This window comes from Microtus pennsylvanicus, chromosome 6 (genome assembly GCF_037038515.1).
Source record: "Microtus pennsylvanicus isolate mMicPen1 chromosome 6, mMicPen1.hap1, whole genome shotgun sequence".
NCBI lineage: Eukaryota > Metazoa > Chordata > Mammalia > Rodentia > Cricetidae > Microtus > Microtus pennsylvanicus.
In genome coordinates this window covers 78,022,836-78,047,716 of record NC_134584.1, presented here as the reverse complement: position 1 = coordinate 78,047,716, position 24,881 = coordinate 78,022,836, and the positions used below count along the sequence as shown (strand labels likewise).

Below are 24,881 nucleotides of genomic sequence, written 5' to 3'. Positions count from 1 at the left end.
ATGGCAAAGTGATAAGAAAAATGATTTTGGAGCATAAATAATGCATTCATTATTTTGATTATAGTTGTTGGTTGGTGTCAACATTAATCAAAACTCTACCAAATTTCACACTTTAATACATGGCAACTTGAAGTATCTCTCTATTCATCAATAAAGGAATAAAAATGTCATAGAAGAGACACAAATACAATTTCTAGAAATAATAGTTACAATGCCTGGGATACCTAGATACAGTGAACAGCCAATTAGATGCCGATAAGGATCTTTAATACCCAGCAAAGACATCACCTAAATAAAATACACAGAGAAAAAGCCCAGATTGAAGGTTCAGTAACTATAGAACAACTTTGAGCTTAAGATAAATGCAACTTGAGGAGCTAAAAGAGGAAAGAGAATGAATTTTTATTTCATTTTATTATTATTATTACTATTTAATTATTTATTTATTATGCATATACTTGCCAGAAGAGGGAGCCAGATCTCATTATAGATGGTTGTAAGTCACCGTGTGGTTGCTGGGAGTTGAACTCAGGACCTCTAGAAGAGCAGACAGTGCTCTTAACCTCTGAGCTACCTCTCCAGCCCCTATTATTATTTTTTTTAAATTTAGAGTGCATAGTGGTTAAGACCATACGTGGCTTCCAGAGAGCCTGAGTTTGGCTCCCAGCACCCACAGGGCAGCTCACAGTAACTGTGACTTTATTTCCAGGGGAGGATCCAATGCCCTCTTCTGACCTCTGAGTACAATGTACTCAGGTGAGTCATAGATCTGTATCCAGGTAAAACATACATATACATAAAATAAGGTAAGTATAGTGGCATATATATATATATATATATCTACTTTGGATGCTGAGGATGAGGAGGATCTCTTGAGCCCAGGTCTTTGAGGCCAGCCTGAGGCAACCTACAATAGCCTAGTTCTTACCCAAAGCTAAAACAAACAGCAACAGCATCAGAAAAGGGCCGGCAAGATGGCTCAGTGAGTAAAAGCACCCATTAGGCAAGTCTGATGACCTGAGTTCAGTCCTGGAACCCACCTGTTTTTAGGAGTTGACCATTTGACACTAGACAACCAATTATTATTGTGCTTTTTAAGAAAAAAAAAAAGCCCTCTCCTGTTGTTCTTATTTGCTAGCTTTCTTGTCTGCAGGGTTAGAGGGTGAAGGCGTTATGCGGGGAAAGGAGACACAGACACGCAGCGGTCCCACGTGGGTGCACTTTAATGGGGGAGGGGTAACGACAAGTAAGGTACAGGCATGCGGAAACGAAAGGAGAGGCGGGGGGGGGGGGGTCGTGGTGATTCTCGCCTTTTAAGGAGGAATGCAAAGCCTTCTGGGAAAGCTGTCCTGTGCTTGATCCGTAGTCCAGGGGAATGCTGGGAGCTGTAGTTTCGCAAGAGGAACAACATTTTACCCTTTTGGTTTTATTAAAAAAATGGGGGGGGGGCCTTAAAGGGTAGGGAATGGGGGCGTAGCCCGGTCTCTCATGACTGCTTCCTGCTGGCTTTGGGCGTCGAGGGATTCAGGGAGTGTCCAATTATTCTGGCGATATTTTGTTGGTTATATCCTGTCTGCTGGCGTTTGAGGTGGCTAGTGTCCTGTCCACTGGCGTCTGGGGTGGCTGATGTCCTGTCCACTGGCGTCTGAGGTCGTGGCTGATTGAAGAAATCGCATCTGTCTGGCTTCTTTTGAGTAGCTGGGTCATCGTTAAGATGCTGGAAGACAAAAGTCGCATTAGTAGAGAGGAAAAAAATTAAAGGGGAGAGGAAGTTAAAGGGGAGATCTGGGGTGGGATTAGAGGGGAGATCCGGAGTGGGGGAATCTTAGGAGGTCTGGGGTTAAGAATGATAAAAAAATTAAATGATACTTATTCCGTTAATGATCCGCTTGTGTTTGATTTGTTTAGGTGGGTTGGGCTGGCGTCCTGGAGCTTAAAGAAAGTGTCTTAAAAGAAATAGATTTTAACCGTATATTCCTTAACATTTCAGGGGCCACTGCTGCAGTCAGCGGCTGACCTGTCATATCAAGGAGCTTTGTTGAGAATCTGCTTACCGCCTGAGCCCTTGACTCCGTATTTGATGATGGTATCTGTAACGACAGCTGGATGGTTATTTATGAATTTAAAGAAGGGAGGGTGTGTTAACACAGCGACGGATGGGACCACTGTTTTCCTTAGACTGGAGTAGAGGGGGCTGAACCCTGGTCTTTAAGCTTGGCAGCTTATCTCCTCAGCTGGCCGGGCGGGTGCAGTTATCACGTGGCAGTGATTCCGGGCCTTGTCGTTTCTCGTGTGATACACCTTGAAAACCACCTCCAGGATCTGTGCCTGTGGGGTTAGGGGACCCTTCTCCAAACGTCTGAGCTTTGCCTTGATGTCTGAGTAGCATTGATTGACAAAATGGGTCATCAGGAGCTGTCTGCACTCCGTGGATTCTGGATCCATGTTTGTGAACTGTAACATAGCTTTAGTAAGACGGTCAAGAAATGCAGAGGGATTTTTCCTTAGTGTCTTGGAAAATTTCTGTGAGTTTAGAATAGTTTACTGGTTTGAGAGCAGCTTTATGAAGCCCCACCATGAGGCAAGTTAGGAATCGGTCTCTGGCCAGAATGCCCCCGGGGGAGTTATAATCCCAGTGGGGTTCCTGGTCCAGCACTGCCTCTGCCCCCGGAGGATGGGAGGCCAGGGTTTGGTGAACATCATCAGCCTGCAGCCTAGCCTGTTCCCAGACCCGCCTGGGCTCCTCGGGAAGTAGGTTATTACAGAGAATCATATAAATATCATGGTAAGTTAGGTTGTAAGATTGGGTTAAATATTGAAATTCTTTTGTGAAATTAGTGGGGTCAGCTGTGTACGACCCGAGTAACTTAGAAATATGTGAAAGTTCCGATAAAGCGAAAGGAACGTGGACTTTCATCAGGCCCTCTGCGCCAGCCACCTCCCGCAGGAGCAGAATGGCGGCTGGCTTGACTTGATCAGGGCCAGACTCCACTGCTGCACAGGGGTGAAGGAAGGCGCAAGGTGGCGGGTGGGGTTAGAGCCTGAGGGGGCTTTGGAAGATTGAGGGGGTGGGGTAGGGCGGGGAGGTGACCCGGAGGAATCCAAAGATGCTTCCCACAGTCTGCGTGTCCTGTGGCGAGAGGAAATTTTTAGCTGTTTGTGCGACCTGCTGCGGGAAAAGTGGGGTGAGGCTGGGTCGGAAAGACTAGGAGATCTGGAACGGGGGGAACGGGACTTTCTCGGGGATTTAGGGGAGCGGGTAGGTGACCCAGAAGAATATTTATGCGGGACTCCTGGAGACCTAGGAATGAAACGTTTAGAGGCGTCATGGGGGGAAGGTGTAGGCGAGTCCTTTCTGTGCCTAGAAGAAACTTTTGAAGAAAGAGGGATAGGTGAGGTGTTGCCCGATTGGGCAGGGCGGGAAGGGGTGGTCCCTCGAGGTCGGGGGGGTGGGGGGAGTGGGGGGGGGTGGAGGTTCATTTGCTGGATCCATGGCGGGAGCGGAGGGTTCCTGGAGGGATGGCATTGCTAAGAACATGTGGGCAGGTGAGCAGTGGGAAGAGGCGGAAGGGTCAGTCTTTAGGGCCATGTAAAAGAATACCATAATGTACATTATTTCTTTCCATTTAGCTGACCGGTGACAAAAATTGGACAATTCCCGTAGAATGTCGGGGTCAAATGAACCCTGAGAAGGCCACCGGAAGGAACCCTGTAAATTGTACTTTGGCCAAGTCTTGGAGCACAGACGGATTAACGTAGATAGTTTTACGGAGGGAATCAGGGCGTGAGATTTGAGAGCTTCCAGAAGCTGCCCAAGAAGAGAGGATGGGGGAATTGTCTTAGAAGGCTTGGAGCCCATGGCTAGAAACGTGAGCCTGTCCGCAGAAGGTACCGGGAAGTATCGCCAACACGGCAGCCCTGAGTACAGGCGTCCGTGTACCCGGGGGTGGGGGGGGAGGGGCGTGTTATTGCTCAATCGACCCGAACCCAGCTACCGACAGGGAAAGCCCCGGCTGGGAGGAGACAATTAAGCTTTTGCGGGGCTGACCGTACAGCCCAGAGGCAACCGCTCCGCAGTGGGGCCGTAAAGAAGACAGAAAAAGATTAGAAAAAGAGAGGGAGAAGCTGGAAGCACTGAACTTCCAGGCGCGGATGGAGGCAGGTTTTAGCCGAGGGCGGAAGGCCAGGGGGAAGGGGGAGGGGAGTCGGCAACCTTACCCAGGATGCGCCAAAGAGAGCAGGCCGGACAGTCTCTGAGCACCCAGGAGGAAGGCAAGCCAACTCAGGTGAACTCATGAATCAGTCGGTGTTGTGTCAGGTGGCCGTGGTAAACAGGTGGAGGCAGTCGGGTTGTCGGTTCAAACCTTGTTCCGGTGAGGCCTGAGCTCCGGGAGGTGGCAGGGAGCCCAGAGGCCAGAGACCAGGCCTCAGGCACCAGGACGGAAAGGTTACCGAGTCGACGGCGGCACCAATTGTTGTTCTTATTTGCTGGCTTTCTTGTCTGCAGGGTTAGAGGGTGAAGGTGTTATGCGGGGAAAGGAGACACAGACACGCGGTGGTCCCACGTGGGTGCACTTTAATGGGGGAGGGGTTACGACAAGGTACAGGCATGCGGAAACTAAAGGAGGGGGGGGGAGGGGATCGTGCCGACCCTTACCTTTTAACAAGGAATGCAAAGCCTTATGGGAAAGGTGTCCTGTGCTTGATCCGTAGTCCAGGGGAATGCTGGGAGCTGTAGTTTTGCAAGAGGAACAACATCTTCTACTTCCAGTTTTCCTCAGTTGCCTATTGTTTTGTGTAGGCTTGAGGTTCTTCTGCTCGTCCGGGCATGTAATTGATGGCTTCTTCAAACAGCTGGTCTTCAGAGAGCATGTCCTGGGAAGACTCCAAGTTTGGATCGTCAGGAGGGCCCTGCTCTTCTTTTTTTTTTTTAATTTTATTTTTTTAATTTATTTATTTATTAAAGATTTCTGTCTCTTCCCCGCCACTGCCTCCTATTTCCCTCCCCCTCCCCCCATCAGTCCAAAGAGCAATCGGGGTTCCCTGCCCTGTGGGAAGTCCAAGCAAACGTCTCCTCTTGGATGTCCTGATCCGAGAGATGGAATGCAACAGTGATTGTCTGTCCAAAGCATCAATACCGAGGGGTGAGGATGACCTTGAGCCTGAAGAACTTGCATCACTTGGTGTTGTGGAAAGGAGACTTGTGTATTCAGTATGCTCTGTGTCTTCCGGAAAACATTTTTGTTTGGGATAACCCCACACGGTTCTTCCTATAAGACAATATAAAATTAATATCCAAAAGTTATTTTTACCATTGTATACATAATTCTATAACCACTCCCTTCCCCTTTTTGTCTTCCCCAAATATGAAGAGCCTGTATCATGGCACTGCTTTCCATATTTTCTCATTTCTTAAATTACTAGAGTAAATGACCTTATCTTACATATTTGGGTCAGGATGCCACACAAGCATGAGGACCTGAGTTCGATCCTCAGCACGGGTACAAAGCTGGGCATGTTTGTAGTCCCCGTGCTAGCAAGGCAGAGATAGGATCCCTGGGGCTCTCTGGTCAGCCATCCTAGCTGAATCTGTGAGCCCCAGGACAGCGAGAGACCCTGTTCCAAAACCCAAGCTGAACATCCTGAGGGACCACACCTGAACTTCATCTCTGACCACATGTGCACAACACACAAACCTAGCTTCCCAATATACACACTTACACTAACACAAGTTAAACAGATGTTACTTACCGACACGTCTCATTTGGTCAGAAATGTCACTTTTAATATCGGAGACGTCCCAGATGGCGAGGAAGGAGTGGATGCATGTGCCTTTCTCTCCCTCTTTCACGTAAGGTTTATAAGTGAAAAAGTAGTGGTGGGCCAGTGCTGTGATGAGCGTTTCAATACAAATGATGAAATCCTACAACAGCCACACAAATATCAGACATCTTTGGGCTTTGATCTAATTTTTCAAATTGCTAACTTTTCAAAGTTACTTAGAGTGTCAGTAACTTTGAAATATAATCCAGATTATATTCCTTTTCAACATTTTTCCCCACTTCATAACATGACAAGCAAGATTTGCATCTCTTTTGCTTTCCCTTATTCAAGAATTTCTCAATGCACTATACAAGCACTGAAAGGAACCATGCAGACATAAGCGGACCAGGAATACAATCAGTACCCATCAGTCCCTATGGGCCATTTCTCTCGGGTTCTCGCTTCTCACTACAGAGTAAGCTAGCAGTCTTGCCCACTGTTTGCACGTTGGCAGGTTCTGGGCATCACTGCATTAAATACCTTAAACAGTAAACCCCCCCAAGTTCAGAGACAGCCCTACTTACCTGCAGGCCTATGGCTGCAGCTTCAGGACTTTGCCATCCCCATCTTAGATTGTGCGAAAATACTCCAGCTTTAGCCAGGCCAAAAATAATTACTTCTTGCCTAGTGTCAAGAAGAGGTAAATGTCAAATCTAAATCATGAAATGACCAGCTGTTTTATGCAATTAGGGGCTAGGGAGGTGGCTCGGTAGGCAAAGCGCTTGTTGTGCAAGAGTGAGGAAGGTCCTAAGTGAGAAGCACAGAACCCAGGTAAGGCGGGCATGTAGCACACACACGTAAACCAGTATTCCTGAGGGGAGCTGAGAGGTGGGGCACAGTTTGGGGAAGATCGCAGGCCAGCAAGCCTTGTGTGTACAGTGAACAATTAAGAGACCCTCACCTCAATGCAAGACATGGACACCCAAAGCTCCTCATCTCCACATGCACACATGACACGGGCATGTTCCCACTCACAATAAACACATAACATATACACAAAAAGATTAAAATACGCAACAACAAACAGTTAAAGCCTCAGTGTATCCTAGGACTACAAACTATCCTGCCTTCAGGACATACTCCCAAACAAACTGTAAATATACATACCTTGCCTTTCAAATGTATTAGTTTCATAAGATGAATTCCATTATATATTCTCAGAACAACATTGATTTATATATTTTTTTTGTTCTGAAACCATGTACAAATAATTAGATTCTGAGTTCTAACAGTGTGTTTACATGTGCATACTAAGACTTTATTTTATTATTTATTTATTTAGATACAGGGTCTTTCTATGCAATCCTGGTTGTTCTAGAACTTGCTATGTTGACCAACCTGGCATTGAACACAAGATCTGGCCACCTCTGCCTCCCAAGTGCTGAGACTAAAGGCACGTGCCATCACACCTGGATAATTACTAGGATCAAAAAAATTACTATTTATTTTCGGCCGTGTATGGGAGATCGGAGGACAACCCGCTGGCGCCATTTCTTTCCATCTAATGTAGCTCTTGGGTGGAACTCCCTCGTCAGGCTTGGCAACGGCAAGCCTCTCTTCCTACTGACCCACGCCATGGATCTACTACTCTGTCTTATTCCCCCTCCCTTTATGATTAGTGAGTGTGGCAGGGTCTCTGAGGGCAGCTGTGTTCTCTACTTCTGCTTTTACAAGGGTGCTGGGGATCAATCTCAATTCTTCAGTGTGCACAGCAAGGGCCTTTCCCTGCTGAGCTATCCTGCCAGTTTACGGGTTATCTGAATTAGAATACTGTTGCGTTTCCAGAAGTTTTTCTAGCATAAATTACATCTGTAGAAGACAGCACATGATGTGTGCCCTCAGATGCTAATCATTGCTCTGGCAGTGTAGTTCCGTGAATTTTTCTTTTTTCCCGTTACTGAACTGCTAAACTGGATAGGTCTGTCTATGTAAGTCTTATTACCTAGCCTGTTACTAATCTAACACCATGTCTAGGTTTGTTTGCTTGCTTTGTGACACTGAGGACAGACAGTAGGGCCTTGTATACACTATGCAGACACTCAAATGTATCTCCAATCCTACCTTGTATTTTAAAGGACACACACTGATAAACATTTCCCCCATGCCATTAAATGTCTTCTCCTAAACTGATACTGTTTTATTCATGACAATCATAATTTTAAACAGTTTATTTTATTCATTTTGAGGCAGGTTCACACTATGTACCTCTGACTGGCCTCACACTTGCTATGTAGACCCTGCTAGCCTTGAACTCATAGAGAACCACCTGCTTCTGCCTCCCCGGGGAGTGCTGGGATTAAAGGGTACACTACCACACCCAGCAGAACTATAATTTTAACGATGGTATCAAGATAGTTAGGCTATCTCAAATTATCTTCATCTTTTAAATGTCATAGTGGCCGTCTGACTACTTCTTTGATTGTTTAGATACAAGATCACACACGGTGGCATAGGCTAATCTACAACTTGCTATAGAGAGCAGGCTGTCATCAAACTCAATGAGATTCTCTTGGTTTACCCTGAGTGTTGGGACTACAGGTATATACCACCACACAGGACTAAGATTGTGTTTTAAACATATTTCTAAAAGCTATTTTTTAATATTTATTTTTGTGTGAGTTTTGCCTGCATATGTGTGTACAAGTAGAGTATCTGTAGATACCAGAAGAGGGCATTAGAATCACCTGGATCTGAAATTGCAGAGGGTTGTGACCACTAACTTTGTTGGTGTTGGGAACTCAACCCAGATCCTCTGAAAGAATAGCAAGGGCTCTTATCTGCAGAGCCATCTTTCCAGCCCTGTTTTTGTAAATCTTACAAAAGTTAAATGGACGGGTTTAAAAAAAATTCAGGGGCTGGAGAGACCAGTGGTTAAGGGCTTCCAGAGGTCCCGAGTTCAATTCCCAGCAACCACATGGTGGCTCACAGCCATCTGTAATGAGATCTGTCGCTCTCTTCTGGCCTACAGGCATACATGGAGGCAGAATGTTGCATGCATAATAAATAAATAAATCTTTAAAAAATATTTCGTGTGTGTGAGAGAGAGGTGGGGGGAGGGGAGAAGAGACTGAGACTTTGCAAATATGTGCATGTGTCACAGAGGTCAGAAGAGGGCTTCAGGTCCTTTGAACGAGAGTGACATGAGGTTGTGAGTCGCCATACATGGCTGCTGGGGACAAACTTTGGTCCTCTGGATATGCGCAAACTCTAACTGCTAAGCCTCTCTCCAGCCCAAGGACGTCCGCCTAGTTCAGACTGGCCTTGAACTGGTGGTCCTCCCTCAGTTTCCCAAGGGCTGGGACCACTGAGTCTGGCATTGTTTTCACATTACTGTAAAAAACTCCCTTAAACAACAGTTTTATTGGCATTTATAAAGAAAGAATATTTAAGAGCACGCAATACTTACCAGAATGAGAGCCAGACTACCAGTTTGATACAAAGAAATTTGCGAACAGGTTGTATAGGGCTGAGCTCTTCTTTCAGCACTTGATGAAACAGCAAGAGGCAGTACAAGGCAAACTAGAAACAAAAGCAACATTCATCATTCTGCAGTAGGAAGACAGGGACTGACTCTTAAAGCTGAAACCAGAGCCTGCTCTACAGGAACATTCCAGGTGGAACTTAAGGCTGATTAGTCAATGTTTTAGTGCTTTTACTATGTTACTGTAGAGATATACATATGAAATTTCTGGGGACATATGTACCATTTTTCCTGAACATGTTTCTAAGTATTCACATACTGTAACTCAAGCAATAAACAAATGACATGAACAGAAGAAAAGATTTCCTTCAGTCAAAAGGGAAACATACCTGTTAAGCTTTTAAACACAAATTACCGTCACTTTTATAAAAACTCTTGTGTAACATTTACACAACACACACGGTTTATAAATCAACACATTAGATAAGTACAGTTTCAATAAAATTGTGATCATGAAATCTACATCATACAAATTTCCCTGAGAGCAGTCTGTTAGTCTAGCTGGCCTGACTTCTTTAGAGTCAGTTCTAAAAACCAACCAGGACTTCAACAGAAAGAAGCATCTCTGAATTCTTACTTTCTCCATTAAAATGATAAGATACTTTATGCTCATTTAAGCTACTCCAGGACAGGAAAGCAGTAAGGACCCTTCTTCAGATCCTTGCAGTGGAGTCAGGGACAAGCAAGATGCGTGTCCTACACTCACGGGCCCTGGGTTCTAGCTCCAGTACTGTTAAAAAAGAAATTGAGGGCCTAGTGGTGGTGGCACACACCTTTAATACCAGCACTCAGGAGGCAGAGGCAGGTGGACCTCGGTGACCTCGAGGCCAGCCTGGTCTACAGACCAAGTTTCACAACAGGTTCCAAAACTATGGAGAAGCCCTGTCTCAAAAACTCAAAAGCAACAGCAACAACAAAAACCAAAAAAAACCAAAACAAACTGACTCTCGGTACTGAGCGATTTCTCTGTACATAGGAACTGTAACCCTGTTAGGCTGGGATCATACCCAGGGCTATGTGTGCTAGGCAAACACTCCATATTCCACCAGTCACAACCCAATTTTCTAACATCTGTCATGAACTAAAGTATTTTTGTTCCCCAATATTGTTTTCAACTAAAAGTAGCTAACTTTTGTGTGTTTGAAAATCTATCTAAATGCCAATGGGAAGAACAAACTATGCCCACAATAAAGAGCTTTTCCAGTCCTTTCTTATCATGGGTATTACATCCCAGAAGGCAAAAGCACTTCTGACCATTTCTTTAGACTACATTTCCAGAAAAAGGACTATGGGTCATTGTAGTAATAAGAGCGGCGGGGCTGCGTCCCCGCACCCGGCCGCCCGCACGGCTAGCTTTACCCGAAATAATTACACAGAAACTGTATTCTTTTAATCACTGCTTGGCCCTTTAGCTCTAGCCCTTACTGGCTAATTCTGATATCCGGATCAACCCATCTCTAATAGTCTGTGAGCACCGGTCTTACTGGGAAGATTCTAGCCTACGTCCATCCTGGGTTGGAGTTTCATGGTGTGTGTCTGCCTGGGAGCGGGGCATGGCGTCTCTTCTGAGGCGTCTGCTCCCGAGAGGAGAGCTGTCGAGTCTGAGCTCATTTCCTCTTCCTCCCAGCATTCTGCTCTGTTTTCTCCACCCACCTGTGTTCTAACCTATGAGGGCCAGCCAAGCAGTTTCTTTATTTTTTTAACCAATGACCTTCCTCTATCAGGTCATGAAGGCAAACACGAGGGAAATCTCTGGAGACATACCACATTTATTTCCATTAAAAATTGTTTGTTTTGGGTGTTTTGAGACAGGGTTTTTCTGTGTAGCACTGGCTGTCCTGGAACTCACTTTGTAGACCACGCTGGCCTCACACTCAGATTCACCTGCCCCTGCCTCCCATCTACTGGGATTGAAGGCATGCGCTGTCATGCCCAGAACCAATATAAACTTCCAACACTGTGTGTGGGCCACTGTATTTCAGTTACTACACTGTGGGAAGCACCACCCAAAGACACTCCTTATAGCCCTTAAGTTCCTACACCAGCGCCCATATTTTTTTAAAACTTCAGTCTTGGCAGGGCAGTGGTGGTGCATGCCTTTAATTCCAGCACTTGGGAGGTGGAGGCAGGCAGATCTCTGTGACTTTGAGGCCAGCCTGGTCTACAAAGCAAGTTCCAGACAGCTAGAAGAACTGTTACACAGAGAAAAATCAAAACAAAAACAAAAAAACTTCAGTCTTTATTTTCCTTTAATTCTAAATACAGACTAGATGATTGAGTTCTTTCTTTCTCTTTTTTCTTTCTTTTCTTTTGAGACAGGGTTTCTTTGTGTAGCCCTGGCTGTCCTGGAACTCACTCTGTAGACCCAGCTAGTCTCAAACTCAGAGATTTGCCTTTATGCTGGGATTAAAGGACTGTATCACCACCGCCTGATGAATCCTTCCATTTTTATTTAAAGTTTATCCTTTTGCACCATTAGACGTTCCCTCCAACTGAACAGGCTGACTGTGTTATGTTCTGCTCATTTAGAAGCACACAATGCTTTTACCCACAGCTAGGCGGTAACAAGGGCAAACAGGTGTCCACGGACAGGAAAACATCACCAAATCATTCATGAACACATTACTCTACTTTTATATACATTAAAGCTGTTTCAAGTAACATGTACAAATGAAAAGGTAATATTTTTCTCAAGAAAAGTACCTGATAACACTCAGCAACAGAAACTAACTTAGTACAGCTATGGGGAATGATGATTTACTTACGTATTCTGACAAGTTATTTACTATAAACAAGTAAGTCCAAGGGTTGTGGAAACTAAAGGTCCCTTCACCGTAGACACCAACAATCTCACAGGTCCTTAAAAATGGCAAAACTCAACGTTAGGACTAACCAAGCAAACCCATATCTTAATATGTCTCCTTTAGAGACTTATTTTATGTATATGAATGTTCTACTGCATGCAGACCTGTGCACAATGTGTGTGCAAGTGCCTTTGGAGGCCAGAAAAGGGTGCTGGCCACGCTGGCCCTAGATGTTACTGAACCCGAGTCCTATGCAGGAGTTCGGGGTGCTCTTAACCACTGCGTGCTCTCAGCCCTGAACACACACTTAAGAATTCTGAGCCGGGCGGTGGTGGCGCACGCCTTTAATCCCAGCACTAGGGAGGCAGAGGCAGGCGGATCTCTGTGAGTTCGAGACCAGCCTGGTCTACAAGAGCTAGTTCCAGGACAGGCTCCAAAACCACAGAGAAACCCTGTCTCGAAAAACCAAAAAAAAAAAAAAAAAAAAAAAAAAAGAATTCTGAGACCATTTACTTCAGCATTGCTATGGATCATCTCTTGACTCTGGTCACAGACAGAGGACATTCTTCTAGATGTGTATGATATGATTATTCCTTCTACCTCACAGGAATGACAAACTCAGAGTCATTGAACTAGAGAATCATCACCAACTCCAGAAGACAAGGCCTGATTTTGAAAAGTGTGATGGATAAACATTGACTCTGGCTCACCTTTTCCCTGTAAACACTATCTGGCAGATGCGTATCTGATTTTGGAAAGTGTGACGGATAAACATTGATCCCAGCTCACCTTTTCCCTGTAAACCACCTGGCAGATGCGTATCTGCAGACCCAGTCCCCCCACCTCCCTCCCCGAAAGTAATTTTTAGCACAAGTACTGGGTTATGCGCTTGTCCGGTTTCTAAGCAGCAAACAAACAAAGCATAAGCCATAAAGCACTCCAGCTCGAGGGCAGAATAAAGAGCTGACCTGATTTGTTTCAGTGTGGCTGGCTTTACTTTGTGAGCTGCAGAACTTTGAGGTCTAACAGAGGAATCATATAAATTGACACTTTGGATTTTTTTAAGGGAACGTCTCCGAGGTAGTTTCATTATGTTTCATATTTTGACATCAAATGGTTTTTGTCTGTGTTTGAGACTCCGTCTATGTAGACCAGGCTGGCCTCAAACTCCCAGAGATCTGCTTCCTCTGCCTCCTCAGTGCTGGGATGAAAGGAGGCACCAGTAAAAGACAGTGCTCCCAATAAACTTTTTTTTTTTTTAAGATTTATTTATTTATTATGTGTACAACATTCCTTCCATGTATGCCTGCATGGCCAGAAGAGGGCGCCAGATCTCATTACAGATGGTTACAGATGGTTGTGAGCCACCATGTGGTTGCTGGGAATTGAACTCAGGACCTCTGGAAAAGCAGTCAGTGCTTTTAACCTCTGAGCCATCTCTCCAGCCCCAAACTTTTTTTTTTTTTTTGAGACAGGGTTTCTCTGTGTGGCCCTGGCTGTCCTCAAACTCACTCTGTACACCAGACTGGCTTGAACTCACTGGGTTCCTCCTGCCTCTGCCTTCCAAGTGCTGGGATTAAAGGTGTGTGCCACCACTGCCTGGCTCCTAATAACTCTTAACAAGGTAGAAAATAAATCTGTGTGGTTAACCCAAAGGAGATTTTATTTTTTGTGTTTTACAGTCTGCTCTCAAAAGGATGTGAATCTCCTAACAATTCTTATACTGTTCACCGTAATAGAATCCAGATTTTATATATGGATTTACATTATAAATCAACATTGATTTTCTTCTTGTTTTTTCCCATTTAAGAACATAAATTTGGCCAGCCTGGTCTACAAGAGCTAGTTCCAGGACAGGAACCAAAAGCTATGGAGAAACCCTGTCTCGAAAAATCAAAAAAAAAAAGAAAAAAAAAACCATAAATTATTTTTTTAAGACAGGGCCCAGTCTGACCTTAAACTCTCAATTCTCCTGACTCTACCTTCAAGTGCTAGGATTATTTGCCATGAATCACTACACTTGGTTTCTGTGGAATTAAACCCAAGGCTTTGTGCATACAAAGCAAACACTCTTATCAACTGAGCTGTATTCCCTGGCATGTATCAAGAAGATAAAAAAAAAAAAACCAGCTCCAGAAAGGTCACACTTACAAAGCTGTCACAGTGGTGATCAATCTAACCACACTGTATTGAAGCACCCCCAGCTTGCAGCGAAATAACAGTATTCTGCAAGAGAAGAGAACACCAAAGCTCAACTATTCAGTGGCATTAGAGCATCTCAAAGCCTCCAAACTGAAGTCATTTACAAGGCGCGGAACAGAAGGAGTAGAAAGTACTGGGACCTTGGTCTTTCCTTGTTTCCCACTCTTGCCATGATATACCTCAAATCAACAGGACCCAATGATCTCATCAACAGTCCAAATAAACCCGATTATCTCAGAAATTTTGCTAGAAGTGACAATGAAAACTCTAACACACACACAGTCCAGGAGAGAAATTGAGGCACAGATCAACTGTGCATATATACCTGTGCATATGTAAGAATGTGTTCACAGAAAGATTTCCTGGGACAAGGGAGCCATCGAGATTAGCAGCATATTCTCCAGGCTGTGGCCCAGACTGCACAGAGGAGGCGGTGAGCTGAGCTCCGGCTTTCCTCGGCCTCCAGACAGCAGGTGCACCAGCCGCACACCTTCCCACCACAATGGACTGGCCCCACAAACTCTCTTCCTTAGTTGCTCTTGGCAGTCATTTTGTCCCAGCAGTGAGACAATTAGTGTGTGATCACAGACAAGATCACGCAGGCTCCTATACCCAGCTGTAAAAAGGATGTTTTTTTTAATGTTTTCTAATGTTCTCTCCTACAATACACTGATGAACTTTTCTACCGGAGTGATCACTCACAACATAAAAAGAAAACAAAACAACAAACAATAAAAACAGCTGACTGATACTGAAAGCCCACACGGAGGCTCACTAAAGACAAACATACTTACTCTCCCATAGCCCAGGGTGGACAGCAGCACAGAGGACAGAGAAGCTTTTGTTGATCCTTAGCTTCCAGGTGGAGCACCAAGTTGGGGATTTGAGTTGCTACGTACTTGTTAAGGAATAACATGAAGTTGTAAATAGCATAAGCTTCGTAGCACTCCCTCAAGGAGTCCACGTAGATGGCGCAATGGGGATACTTCAAAGCTGACCACTATGAGGAAACAAGACGTTAAAGACCTGTCACTGACAGAACGTGAATTCACCCTACTCATAGACGCTAACTCTAGAGCTTGGAGATCACGTCCCATGCTTGCCGCAAACTACCATAATCCAGAATGGATTCACTTGGGGAGGAGGCCAGGGAATGCAAGGCTGCATTCCATCACTGAGCTGCATCCCCAGCCCTGTAACACATGCCTTGATGTGCAACAAGCAGTTTCAACACAGCTAACAAAACAGGTAAGTGCTAGGATAAATAAGGAATATAAAAAGAAAATTAATGGCATTCACAAATTATCTGAAATTAAGTGGAAAAAAAATGATCACAGAAAATGCTCCTGAAACCAAAAGCTACAGAGAAACCCTGTCTCAAAAAAACAAACAAACAAACAAACAAACAAAAAAAAAAAAAAGAAAAAAAGAAAATGCTCCTGAAGCCGGGCAGTGGTGGCGGCGCACGCCTTTAATCCCAGCACTTGGGAGGCAGAGGCAGGTGGATCTCTGTGAGTTCGAGACCAGCCTGGTCTACAAGAGCTAGTTCCAGGACAGGCTCCAAAACCACAAAGAAACCCTGTCTCGAAAAACCAAAAAAAAAAAAAAAAGAAAAAAAAAAGAAAATGTTCCTGAAGACATCTGTGTGTGTGTGTCTTTCTTGTTTTTTTTTTTTTTTCAGACAGGGTCTATGTAACCCAGATAGTATGGAACTCACTAGGTAGACCAGGCTGGCCTCCAACTCACAGAGTTCCACCTGAGGGATGGGATTAAAGGTGTTCAACACCACACCTGGCTAAAGCCATTTTCTTATAACTAACCACCAGAGTAGTTACATCCACTGTGGAAAGTTGGTCCTTTCCTTTTTCTCCTCTTTTGGGGGGGCGAGGTGACAAAATAATAACGGAAAAGCGTGATAGTGATCCTTGAGAATCCGCATCCATGGGTTCAGCCAACCCTGGAGCAGATACCTGTAAAACAGCCTCTGACCCCAGGTCTGCACTCTGGAACTCACTATACAGACCAGGCTGGTCTTGAACTCATGGAGGTTCTCTTATCTGCACCACTATCTCCTCAACCTCCAGGGCTGTCACTATTATTAATTCCAAGCATATATTAAAGAGTAGTGGTGAGAGATGCATCCCTGCAATATGCCTACAACTGTCTTTAATACAATAGTAGGAAAAGAGCTACACATTAAAAATATTTGAAACAGCTTCATTTTTCATTACATTCTTTGCCAACATTAAAAAAAGTGAGCTTAGCCAGTTGCAGTGCTATATGCCTTTAATTCTAGCACTGGGGAGACAGACAGGTGCTGTGGGACAATGGTCTGCACCCTGTCAATTGTATTTTAATAAAGCAGAAGTATAGGTGAGGCGACAAGAACAGGAGAATTCTGGGAAGAGGAAAGATTCAGTCTGCGGTCCTCACTCAGCTGCAGAGGAAACAAGATGAAACTGGCTCACTGATATAAAGTACTGAGCCATGTGGCTAACACAGACAAGAATTACGAGCTAATGTAAGATATAAGGATGAGTTAATAAGAAGGCCGAGATAATAGGCCAACCAGTTCATAATTAATGTAGAGTTCTGTGTGTTTCTTTGGGACTGAACAGCTGTAGGACTGGGGGAGACAGAAACCTCTGCCAAAAAACTGGGAGCCCTCTGTAAGTTCAGGGTCAACCTGGTCTCCAGAGTGAGTTCCAGGACAGCCAGAAACACAGTGAGACCCTATCTAAAAATAGAGAGAGAGAGAGAGAGAGAGAGAGAGAGAGAGAGAGAGGAGCCATCTCTCCAGCCCAAAAATTCTTAATACAATACAATAAAATATACTTACGGTACTCAAACTGTATATTGGGACCATCCAAAGAATTCTATAGAAAGTAAAACATATAATAACATTTAATATCATGTTTATGAATTATGTCAGTCAACACTGGTAGTAGCAAATATATTAAGACTTGACCTTATAATAGGCTTTTGAAGTTCTGGTTTGGTATGATGTATTACATGGTGCACAATCCCCCAGAAGGACACAGAGATTGTCAATATCATAAAGACACCCGCGATAAAGGATGGATCTGTGTTTATTCCAACCTTGAAAGACAAAAGAACGCATTAGTTTAGATTCTGATATTAAAAGTATAAAGATCAATATTTTTATTTCTTATGTTTTCATTTGATTTCTAATTCTCCTTGGCATTTCCAAAATAATTAGTAACAATTTTTTTAAAAGATTTACTTTTTAAAAACTTCTACGAATGTTTGTGTCTGTGTGTGGGTATGTGCATGTGTGGGCATCTGCTGAGGCCAGAAGAGGGCGCTAGAGTCCTTGGACCTGGAGTTAGAGGGGTGTGAGAGCACACACCTTTAGTGTGCGTCCAAGGAGGAGGCTCCAGGACACCAAAAGAGCCCTCCTCGAACAAAACAAAACATTCCCATACTATCTTTGCCCACAGAATCATGTCTGAGTGAGGACCAGCACCGTGTGTGCCAAGGACTGATGCAGACCAAGTGTCCTCACAGAGTGCTGCTAGGAGGAAAGTTCCATGTCGAGCAGTCATAAACCATGCGACAGGAAAAACAAGCCACCACAGCCACCGCTGCAGTCACTAAATGAGGAAGTTATATTTATATTAAGATTGCTATACCCAAATTTGGACAACAAATTTCAAATAACCTAAAAACTAAACAAATGAGAAATATTTAATGTCATATTTTAATAGCCTGAACTAGCTATATGGACTATAAGCCAATAAAAGTTTAGTGAACAAAAGCACCCTACAAATATGGCTAGACACATTGTTTAACTAAAATATTTTCCACAATCAAAGCGGGGGGGTCATCTACATGGTATGTCATAACTCTTCCAAAATAAGTGTTTCTCAATAAAAGTACTTTCTGGTTATCAATTAATTAATCGATAATTATAAGTTCCCTTTATACATATATTATGGCTATGTTAGGTACCCAGCTTGCAATGCTTTACTAATGTCACAGCGTGACTTCAACACATAATGAAGGCTGGGTCAGAGAGATGGCTGCGCTAAGGTGCTGGCCTCCAACACTGCACTGATCCCTTGCGCTCCGCCCTCACTCAGCACTCAAGAAGGAAGGAGAGAACCAACTCCCCCAACTTGTCTATCTTTTGACCTCCACAACCGGGCCATCCCACAAATACGCCAGCAAATACATTTAAGAAAAGAAAGGAAGGAAGGACGGAAGGAAGGAAGGAAAAATGAATACACAAGAAACTTTGGTAAAACTTTTCCCTTGACTGAGAAAGAAAGAAAGGAAGAAAGGAAGGAAGGAAGGAAGAAAGAAGAAATGAATACACAAGGAACTTTAGTAAAACTTTTCCCTTACTGAAGAGTAACTTCAAGTCTGGGAATGTCGCTCAGATGGGAGAATGCCTGCTTGCCTCAAATGCACACAGCCCTGGGTTCCATCCCCAGCGTTCAATAATCAGAAGCGCTGAGAACGTGCTTGGAGAATTTCTCTAGGCTACAAGGCAAATTCCAAAGAGCATGGTCTACGTGAGACTTTGTCCCATTAGAGAAAGAAACAAATAAAAGACATAACTTCAAACGTAAAACTAATTAGCAAGTCAAACTAACAGGAATCGTTTCGTTTCAGGAAGAGCTTCTAAAATCCAGAATGTAGCTTTCAAGGTAGTTTATTTTATCTGGTTAAGACCAATATCTGTACAGCATATCTGATTTCCCAATCTGGGAATTGATGGGTATCAGCAAAGCATTCTAAGCAGCTTTAACTATTTTCTCCACCCGGTCCCACCTCCAGTTGTAGTGGCAAAATGAAATCAGACGGGTACGTATGTTCAAAGACAAAATGTTTTTCAGACCCCAAGCATGACAGCGCAGACAAAGGGATTCTGCCAACTAGCGTAGGAAAGGGTAGAGGTGCTGGACCCACCTACCTTTAGTTTTTGAGCATTCCAAACAAACAGGAAAACAGAGACGAGGATCAAAATTACATAAATAAGTACGAGCAGGCATCGGATCCATGGCCTCCAGTTGTTCCCATTACAGGTCTTTTTCATAAACAAATTAGTTTTGAACAGCTCAATAAACGAACCAAGCCGAGATTTTGGCGGGTTCTCTTCGTTTTCTTTCTCCTCTGGCTCTCTACAGGGGAAAATTCAGCAGCCGTTGGCACCGCGTCCTCTGGTTGCACTGTGGTTGTGGCTGCCGCAGCGGCAGCAGCTCGGGATGCTCACAGGTGCGGGCTGCATCCTCGCCCGCTAACCGGCATGACCTGGTCGGCTGCGGTGCAGTCACCGCTCACCTGGGGGTCACCTAAAGTCTCGGCTGCACCATGGCCCAGAGGACAGCCGGGGTGACCTGTGGGGGTCCCACCTGCAGCTGGAAGCCAGTGACTTCCTTCCCCCTGCTCTGGCAGGTGAGTCTCCGCCCCCCACCCGGAAGACCTGGCTTGCAACGTCCTCACTCACGCTTCCGGAACTTCCACAGTAGTGGAACTCATCTTCGAAAGAAATGAGTCCACTTCCGTTTCTGATCAGATGCTCAAAGTCAACGACCAGCGGGGAGCTTCAAGCTAGGCAAACCCTGTCTGGTAACTGCCGCCTTTATGATTGGTCAGCTACAGAGGAAGGGCGTGACTGTAACCTAGGTTACCAGAGGGCGGGGCGAGGGATGCAGGAGAGGGTAGGGATTTACTGGGTCTTAGTGGAGCCTGAGGGGGGTTGTAGGAACTGAGACCCTTTTAGAAACACCTTCTTCATTCTTTAGACTTTATTCCACATAACGGAAAGCTTTAGTGAACACTGTGGAGGGGAACTTGAGATAGCCTTTTTCTCAGACGGCTTCCCAGTTGTCTTTAGGGGTGGAATCGGGAGCCAGCTGGAAAAAGACAGAATAGGAAACTTTCTCTTAGATTTTAGTCAGTTGCTAGAGTTTGAGCCCTAAGGAAGAATTTGTCTGCATAATTTCTGAACCGAGTAGGAGAGTCATTAAAAAAAAAAGCTCATTTGGAAGTAACTGCCAATAACTGCCAATATATGTTCACATTTGGAACTTGTGTTAAAACTGACATTCTGACATCGTATTCTATGCACTCAGCTTTTAGCTATATAGGTTTGCAAACAAAACAATGGCAAATGGGATCGTAAAGTCTTTCTAAATCAAGGGAACAAGCAAACATCTGTGTCCAATTAGATGCATGAATACGACCTGTAATGTCATTTTCTGAAATCAAACACTATATTATTTTCTTTACCCATATATGAGTTAAAGTACCAAGAGACAGGGAGTTTCCACTTCACAGATGATCTGCACACAAGTGCCTAGAGACAGGCAGTTTCCACTTCCAGGTGAGAAGTTTCAAGTGACAGATTTGCCCAAACATTTCCTCTGACCTTGAATTCTGCTTGATTTTTAAATACTTGGTTTGTCAAGTATACTGTACATAGTCTGAGTTCCAACAAGATCTCAGCTCCACAGTCACACAGTAGATCCTGTCCTCTGTGACCTAAAAGAGCTTTACTACTAGCATGTATGTGTGAATGCATGCCATAGCCAGTGTGTGGGGGATCAGAGGACACAGCAACCTGGTGGAACTGGTTCTTTCCTGCTGCCTTCGTGTGGGTTCTGGAGATTGAATGCAAACCATAAGGCACGTGCGGTAAACACCTTTACCTGCTGAACCACCTGTGTGTGTATGTATGTGATGTATGTGTGTAGGCCAGAAGACAACATAGGCTGTTAGGCATTGTCTTAGTTAGGGTTTTTATTGCTGCGAAGAGACACCATGACCACAGCAACTCTTATAAGGAAAACATTTAATTGGGGTGGCTTGCTTATAGCTCACAGAAATTTAGTCCCTCATGGTGGGGAGCATGGTGGCATGCAGGCAGATGTGGTACTGGGGCTGAGAGAGTGCTTACATCTAGACAGAGGCAACAGGAAGTGGACTATCACAGTGGGAGAACCTTGAGAAAAAGACCTCAAAGGCTGCCCCACATTGTGGCCTGGATTAAAGGTTAGCCAACCTCCTCCAAGACCACGCTTCCCCCAACAAGGCCACGCCTCCTAACGGTGCCACTTCCATTGAATTTACGTGGGCCAAATGTATTTGAATTACCACGGACATTATCCTCCTTATTTTATTTTATTTTTTGATAAGGTTTCTCTGTAGCTTTGGTGCCTGTCTTGGAACTAGCTCTTGTGGACCAGGCTGGCCTTGAACTCACAGAGATTCGCCTGCCTCCGCCTCCCAAGTGCTGGGTTCACTGTCCAGCCAGCCTAACTCATGTTAGCCACTGCCTGGCACATCCTCCTTGTTTTTAAGGCAAAGTCTCTCACTGGCCTGAAGCTCTCCACATGGGTTAGGCTGGCTGCCCTGTGAGCCCCAGGAACTCTGACTGTCTCCACTTCCCAGTGCTAGGATTTCATGTACAGCCACACTTTTACTTGGGTTCTAGGGGTCCAACTCAGAATCTCATGCTTACATGGCATAATTTACTGTCATCCATCTCCTATACAGATTTTAAAAAATTGCATGAAAATATGATAGCTCAATGCCCTAGGAATGCTTTTGTAGCCTCTAGCGTTTGCATTGGGGCCATTGCTGCTCTTGCCTTACCTTTAGCTCTGTCTCCTCCATAGCAGCTTCATGATTTAGTTTGCACCTTTGTAAAGTAGGGAGATCGTATTGCCGTGCCTCTGCATGATTATGTCAGTTGAAAGAATTAATACTTGCAAAATGCTTAGTTCAGTGCTGGTGGAGAGACTAGGGCCCAGCTAGGTGGGCACTGATTCCAACAGAGCACATGCCTGACCAGGATTGACTCTAGGTGGCCTTGCCCGTGTTGCTGTCTTGGAACCTCTGTTTCTTCCCGAAGGGACTGGCTTCACTCAAAGAACCAATGAGAAGGTTTGGGAAGCCAAGCTGGGCAGGGGCTTCTAGAATGCTCTGCCATCTAAGGCCACCGGGGTTTTTCTGTGGTGGGTGTTGTAGGTCTGAAAGACCCCTCCCCACAGATGGCTCACTGAGGTGCCTATTTAATATATCAAAGCGGACACTGGCCAATAGGTTCTCTCAGCACACAAGCACCTCTTGCAAAGTCCTAGCTTCTCGCAACACTCCTCACCCCTCCCCTAAACCTCTCTAGCCCAAGCTATGTTTCCCTTCCACTAGCTTCTCTTTCCTATATGCTTCAGAAATTTTGGCTACGTGCTGTCTTGGCTCTGCTATTGGCCTCTTGGTCTTCTCTTTGCCCTCTTGCCCCCCCCCCCCCCCCATGGCGCAGTCTATTCTGCTGGCCATGTTCAGTCTGGACTCTTCTAGATGCTCTCTCCTCTTATCCACAACAAAAACCTCTATCATACCCAGGAGTGGTCATGTCTTAAGTTTTTCTTTCATCTGGTGCTGAAACCCAGGAATAGCATACATGAGCTCCCCCAAGGGACTCACCTCTCTGAACCAAGCTGCTGAGTCTCCTGTGTGTGGATCATTTGTTTCTGCTGGCTTCTGCCACACACCAAATTTGATTCTAAATTCTAGAGTCTGTCTCTTCTCCTGCTGCTTCTCTCTACCTGCTCTAACCATTTGTCTCTCCTTGTCTACTAGTAAGCTTCTCTCTAGCTCTAGGAGCCTGGGACACCTGCCTGCCATGCTCCACTTGGGCATCTCTTTACTAAGACACTCTCCCTTCTCCCTCTGTTGGAACACTCACTTTCCCCAAAGCCTCTCCCAGTCTGTCCTTCTGCTACTTTCTCCTCTATTGGGTAAGGGTGACACTTTCTTGGGGTTGCCTGCTTTGACTAAGCCACACCAGTGTGTCAGGATGCTCCTGTTGCCCTACTGGGCTTCTCCTCTGTGACCAATCTGCTTGGGATTGAAATTCTTGCTCCTTTTGTCCTTATCCCCCTCCTGGAGTTTCCTTGTCTCCCCTGCTAAGTTCTTCAGCTTCTCTGTGCCCTCCTGGGAATCCTTGCTCAGGCAATTCCTGCAGCTCTGTTCTTGAGTCTCTCTGCCCCCTCTTGGGGTTTATAGAAACTTCCTCCAGCAAAGTTCACTTCAGGACCCTTTCTCCTTTTGTCTCATTAACTCTTGTGCGTAGGCCTCATTCCCAGCAGCAGATAGATGGCCAGCAGCTTTGCAGACTCCTTCTCTTGTTATGTTGACTCTGGACTGTCCTTCCTTTTTAAAACATCTTTATCTATTTTTTAATTTTTAAGTATCTCCTCTCCCCCACTCTTTTCTTTCTTTACCCCACAATTCCTTTGAATATAGATTATGGCTTTTGGTTTTTGTTTTTATGGGATTCCTGAGTGCAAATTAGTAGGTCTCTGTGTCTGTATCTGTTACTTGTTTTTTTTTTTTTTTTTGGCTCTTTTCCTTCTGTCTATTTATATTGTCCTATTGCGATGTCTTCATTTTTGTTTATCTTGTTTTATTTTACTATTATCTCTTAGAAGCCTGTTTATTTTCTAATGAGATACAGAAAGGGGGTGGATTCAGATGGGAGGGGAGGAGGGAAGGAACTGAAAGGAGTTTGGGGAGGGGAAAAACATAATCAGGATAAAAATAATATATTTTCAGCTGGGTGGTGGTGAACACCTGTAATCCCGGCACTCAGGAGGCAGAGGCAGGCAGATCTCTATGAGTTCAAGGCCAGCCTGGTCTACAAAGTAAGTTCCAGTACAGTCAGAGCTGTTACACAGAGAAACCTGTCTTTAAAAAAAAAAACCCAGTCCTCTGCTCCTGCTACCTAGCGTGCTCGCTCGCACGTTTCTCTCCCTCCACGCTCCGGGCTCCCTCCCTGAAAGACCCTCAGAGTGGTCCTTCCCTCAGGAGGAGACCCCTAACCCAAGGAACAGTCGAGACCACTGGCTGCAATTAGCAAGAGGTTTATTGGGTGGGCACAGGTTCCTGTGGGCGGCAAAGTCCTTTCAGAGGACTTGTGGAGGACTTGCGCGCCTGCAGGCTGGGAGAAGGTCTTTTTATAGGAAAAGAGTGGTAAAAGCAGGCATACGGAAGCAATGGACGGTTACAGGGATCTCATTGGTCAGTTCAAATGAGGCGATGGGTTCATTTAGGGGACAAGTTCCCCAGAGACATGAAGGTCTGATAATAATAGCACTTGGCCCTATCTAGGGTACATGTAGTTTTTCCCAGAAGTGTTCGTTCCCCTCCTAGGCCTGGTGTCTGACCACAGATACCCTGTTTGACTGCCTAGGAGTACTGACTTTACTTGAACTTATATTCGTTTGTGTGAAGGCTTTGCAAGATGGCATTACAGCAGCTAAGCTGGGGTCTTTCACTCCCCACGCTGCCCGGTGACCGTGGCGCACCACTGAGGCCAGAGAGGACGTTGGATCCCATGGAGCTGGAGTTAGATGCAGTTGTGAGCCCCTCTGGGAACCGAGGAGTAAGAACAGCAAAGCCGTTCATCATGGAGTCATCTCTCAGGACAGACCTGTACCACCAGGCTCGGCTTCCTCGCCGGACCTAAAAGACTTTAAGAAATGAGCACAAAGCTCCCGTGACGCTCCGCCGTCTTTGCGTGGCTTGGCTCGCGCCACAGT

At 45.0% G+C, this 24,881-nt stretch overlaps 1 protein-coding gene across 3 annotated transcripts; it reads right to left on the bottom strand.

The window, feature by feature from the left end:
• Positions 1 to 19,843, bottom strand: Tmem184c (transmembrane protein 184C). Of its 3 annotated transcripts, XM_075976502.1 has the most exons (12): positions 19,250 to 19,843; positions 17,279 to 17,409; positions 17,150 to 17,186; positions 15,105 to 15,310; positions 14,260 to 14,334; positions 12,070 to 12,163; positions 9,230 to 9,342; positions 6,348 to 6,447; positions 5,752 to 5,923; positions 4,658 to 5,270; positions 4,219 to 4,501; positions 2 to 1,717 (listed from the first exon to the last, which is right to left on the bottom strand). In XM_075976502.1, exons 1-10 carry the CDS (start codon positions 19,370 to 19,372, stop codon positions 4,954 to 4,956), a joined length of 1,368 nt encoding a protein of 455 aa, XP_075832617.1. In that variant the 5' UTR covers positions 19,373 to 19,843; the 3' UTR covers positions 2 to 1,717; positions 4,219 to 4,501; positions 4,658 to 4,953. The 3 variants fall into 3 exon arrangements, 1 of the variants encoding a protein (XP_075832617.1); XR_012910920.1 differs by lacking the exon at positions 12,070 to 12,163 and having other exon boundaries at positions 1 to 1,717; XR_012910921.1 differs by lacking the exons at positions 12,070 to 12,163; positions 14,260 to 14,334 and having other exon boundaries at positions 1 to 1,717.
• Between the last annotated feature and the right edge of the window lie 5,038 nt (positions 19,844 to 24,881).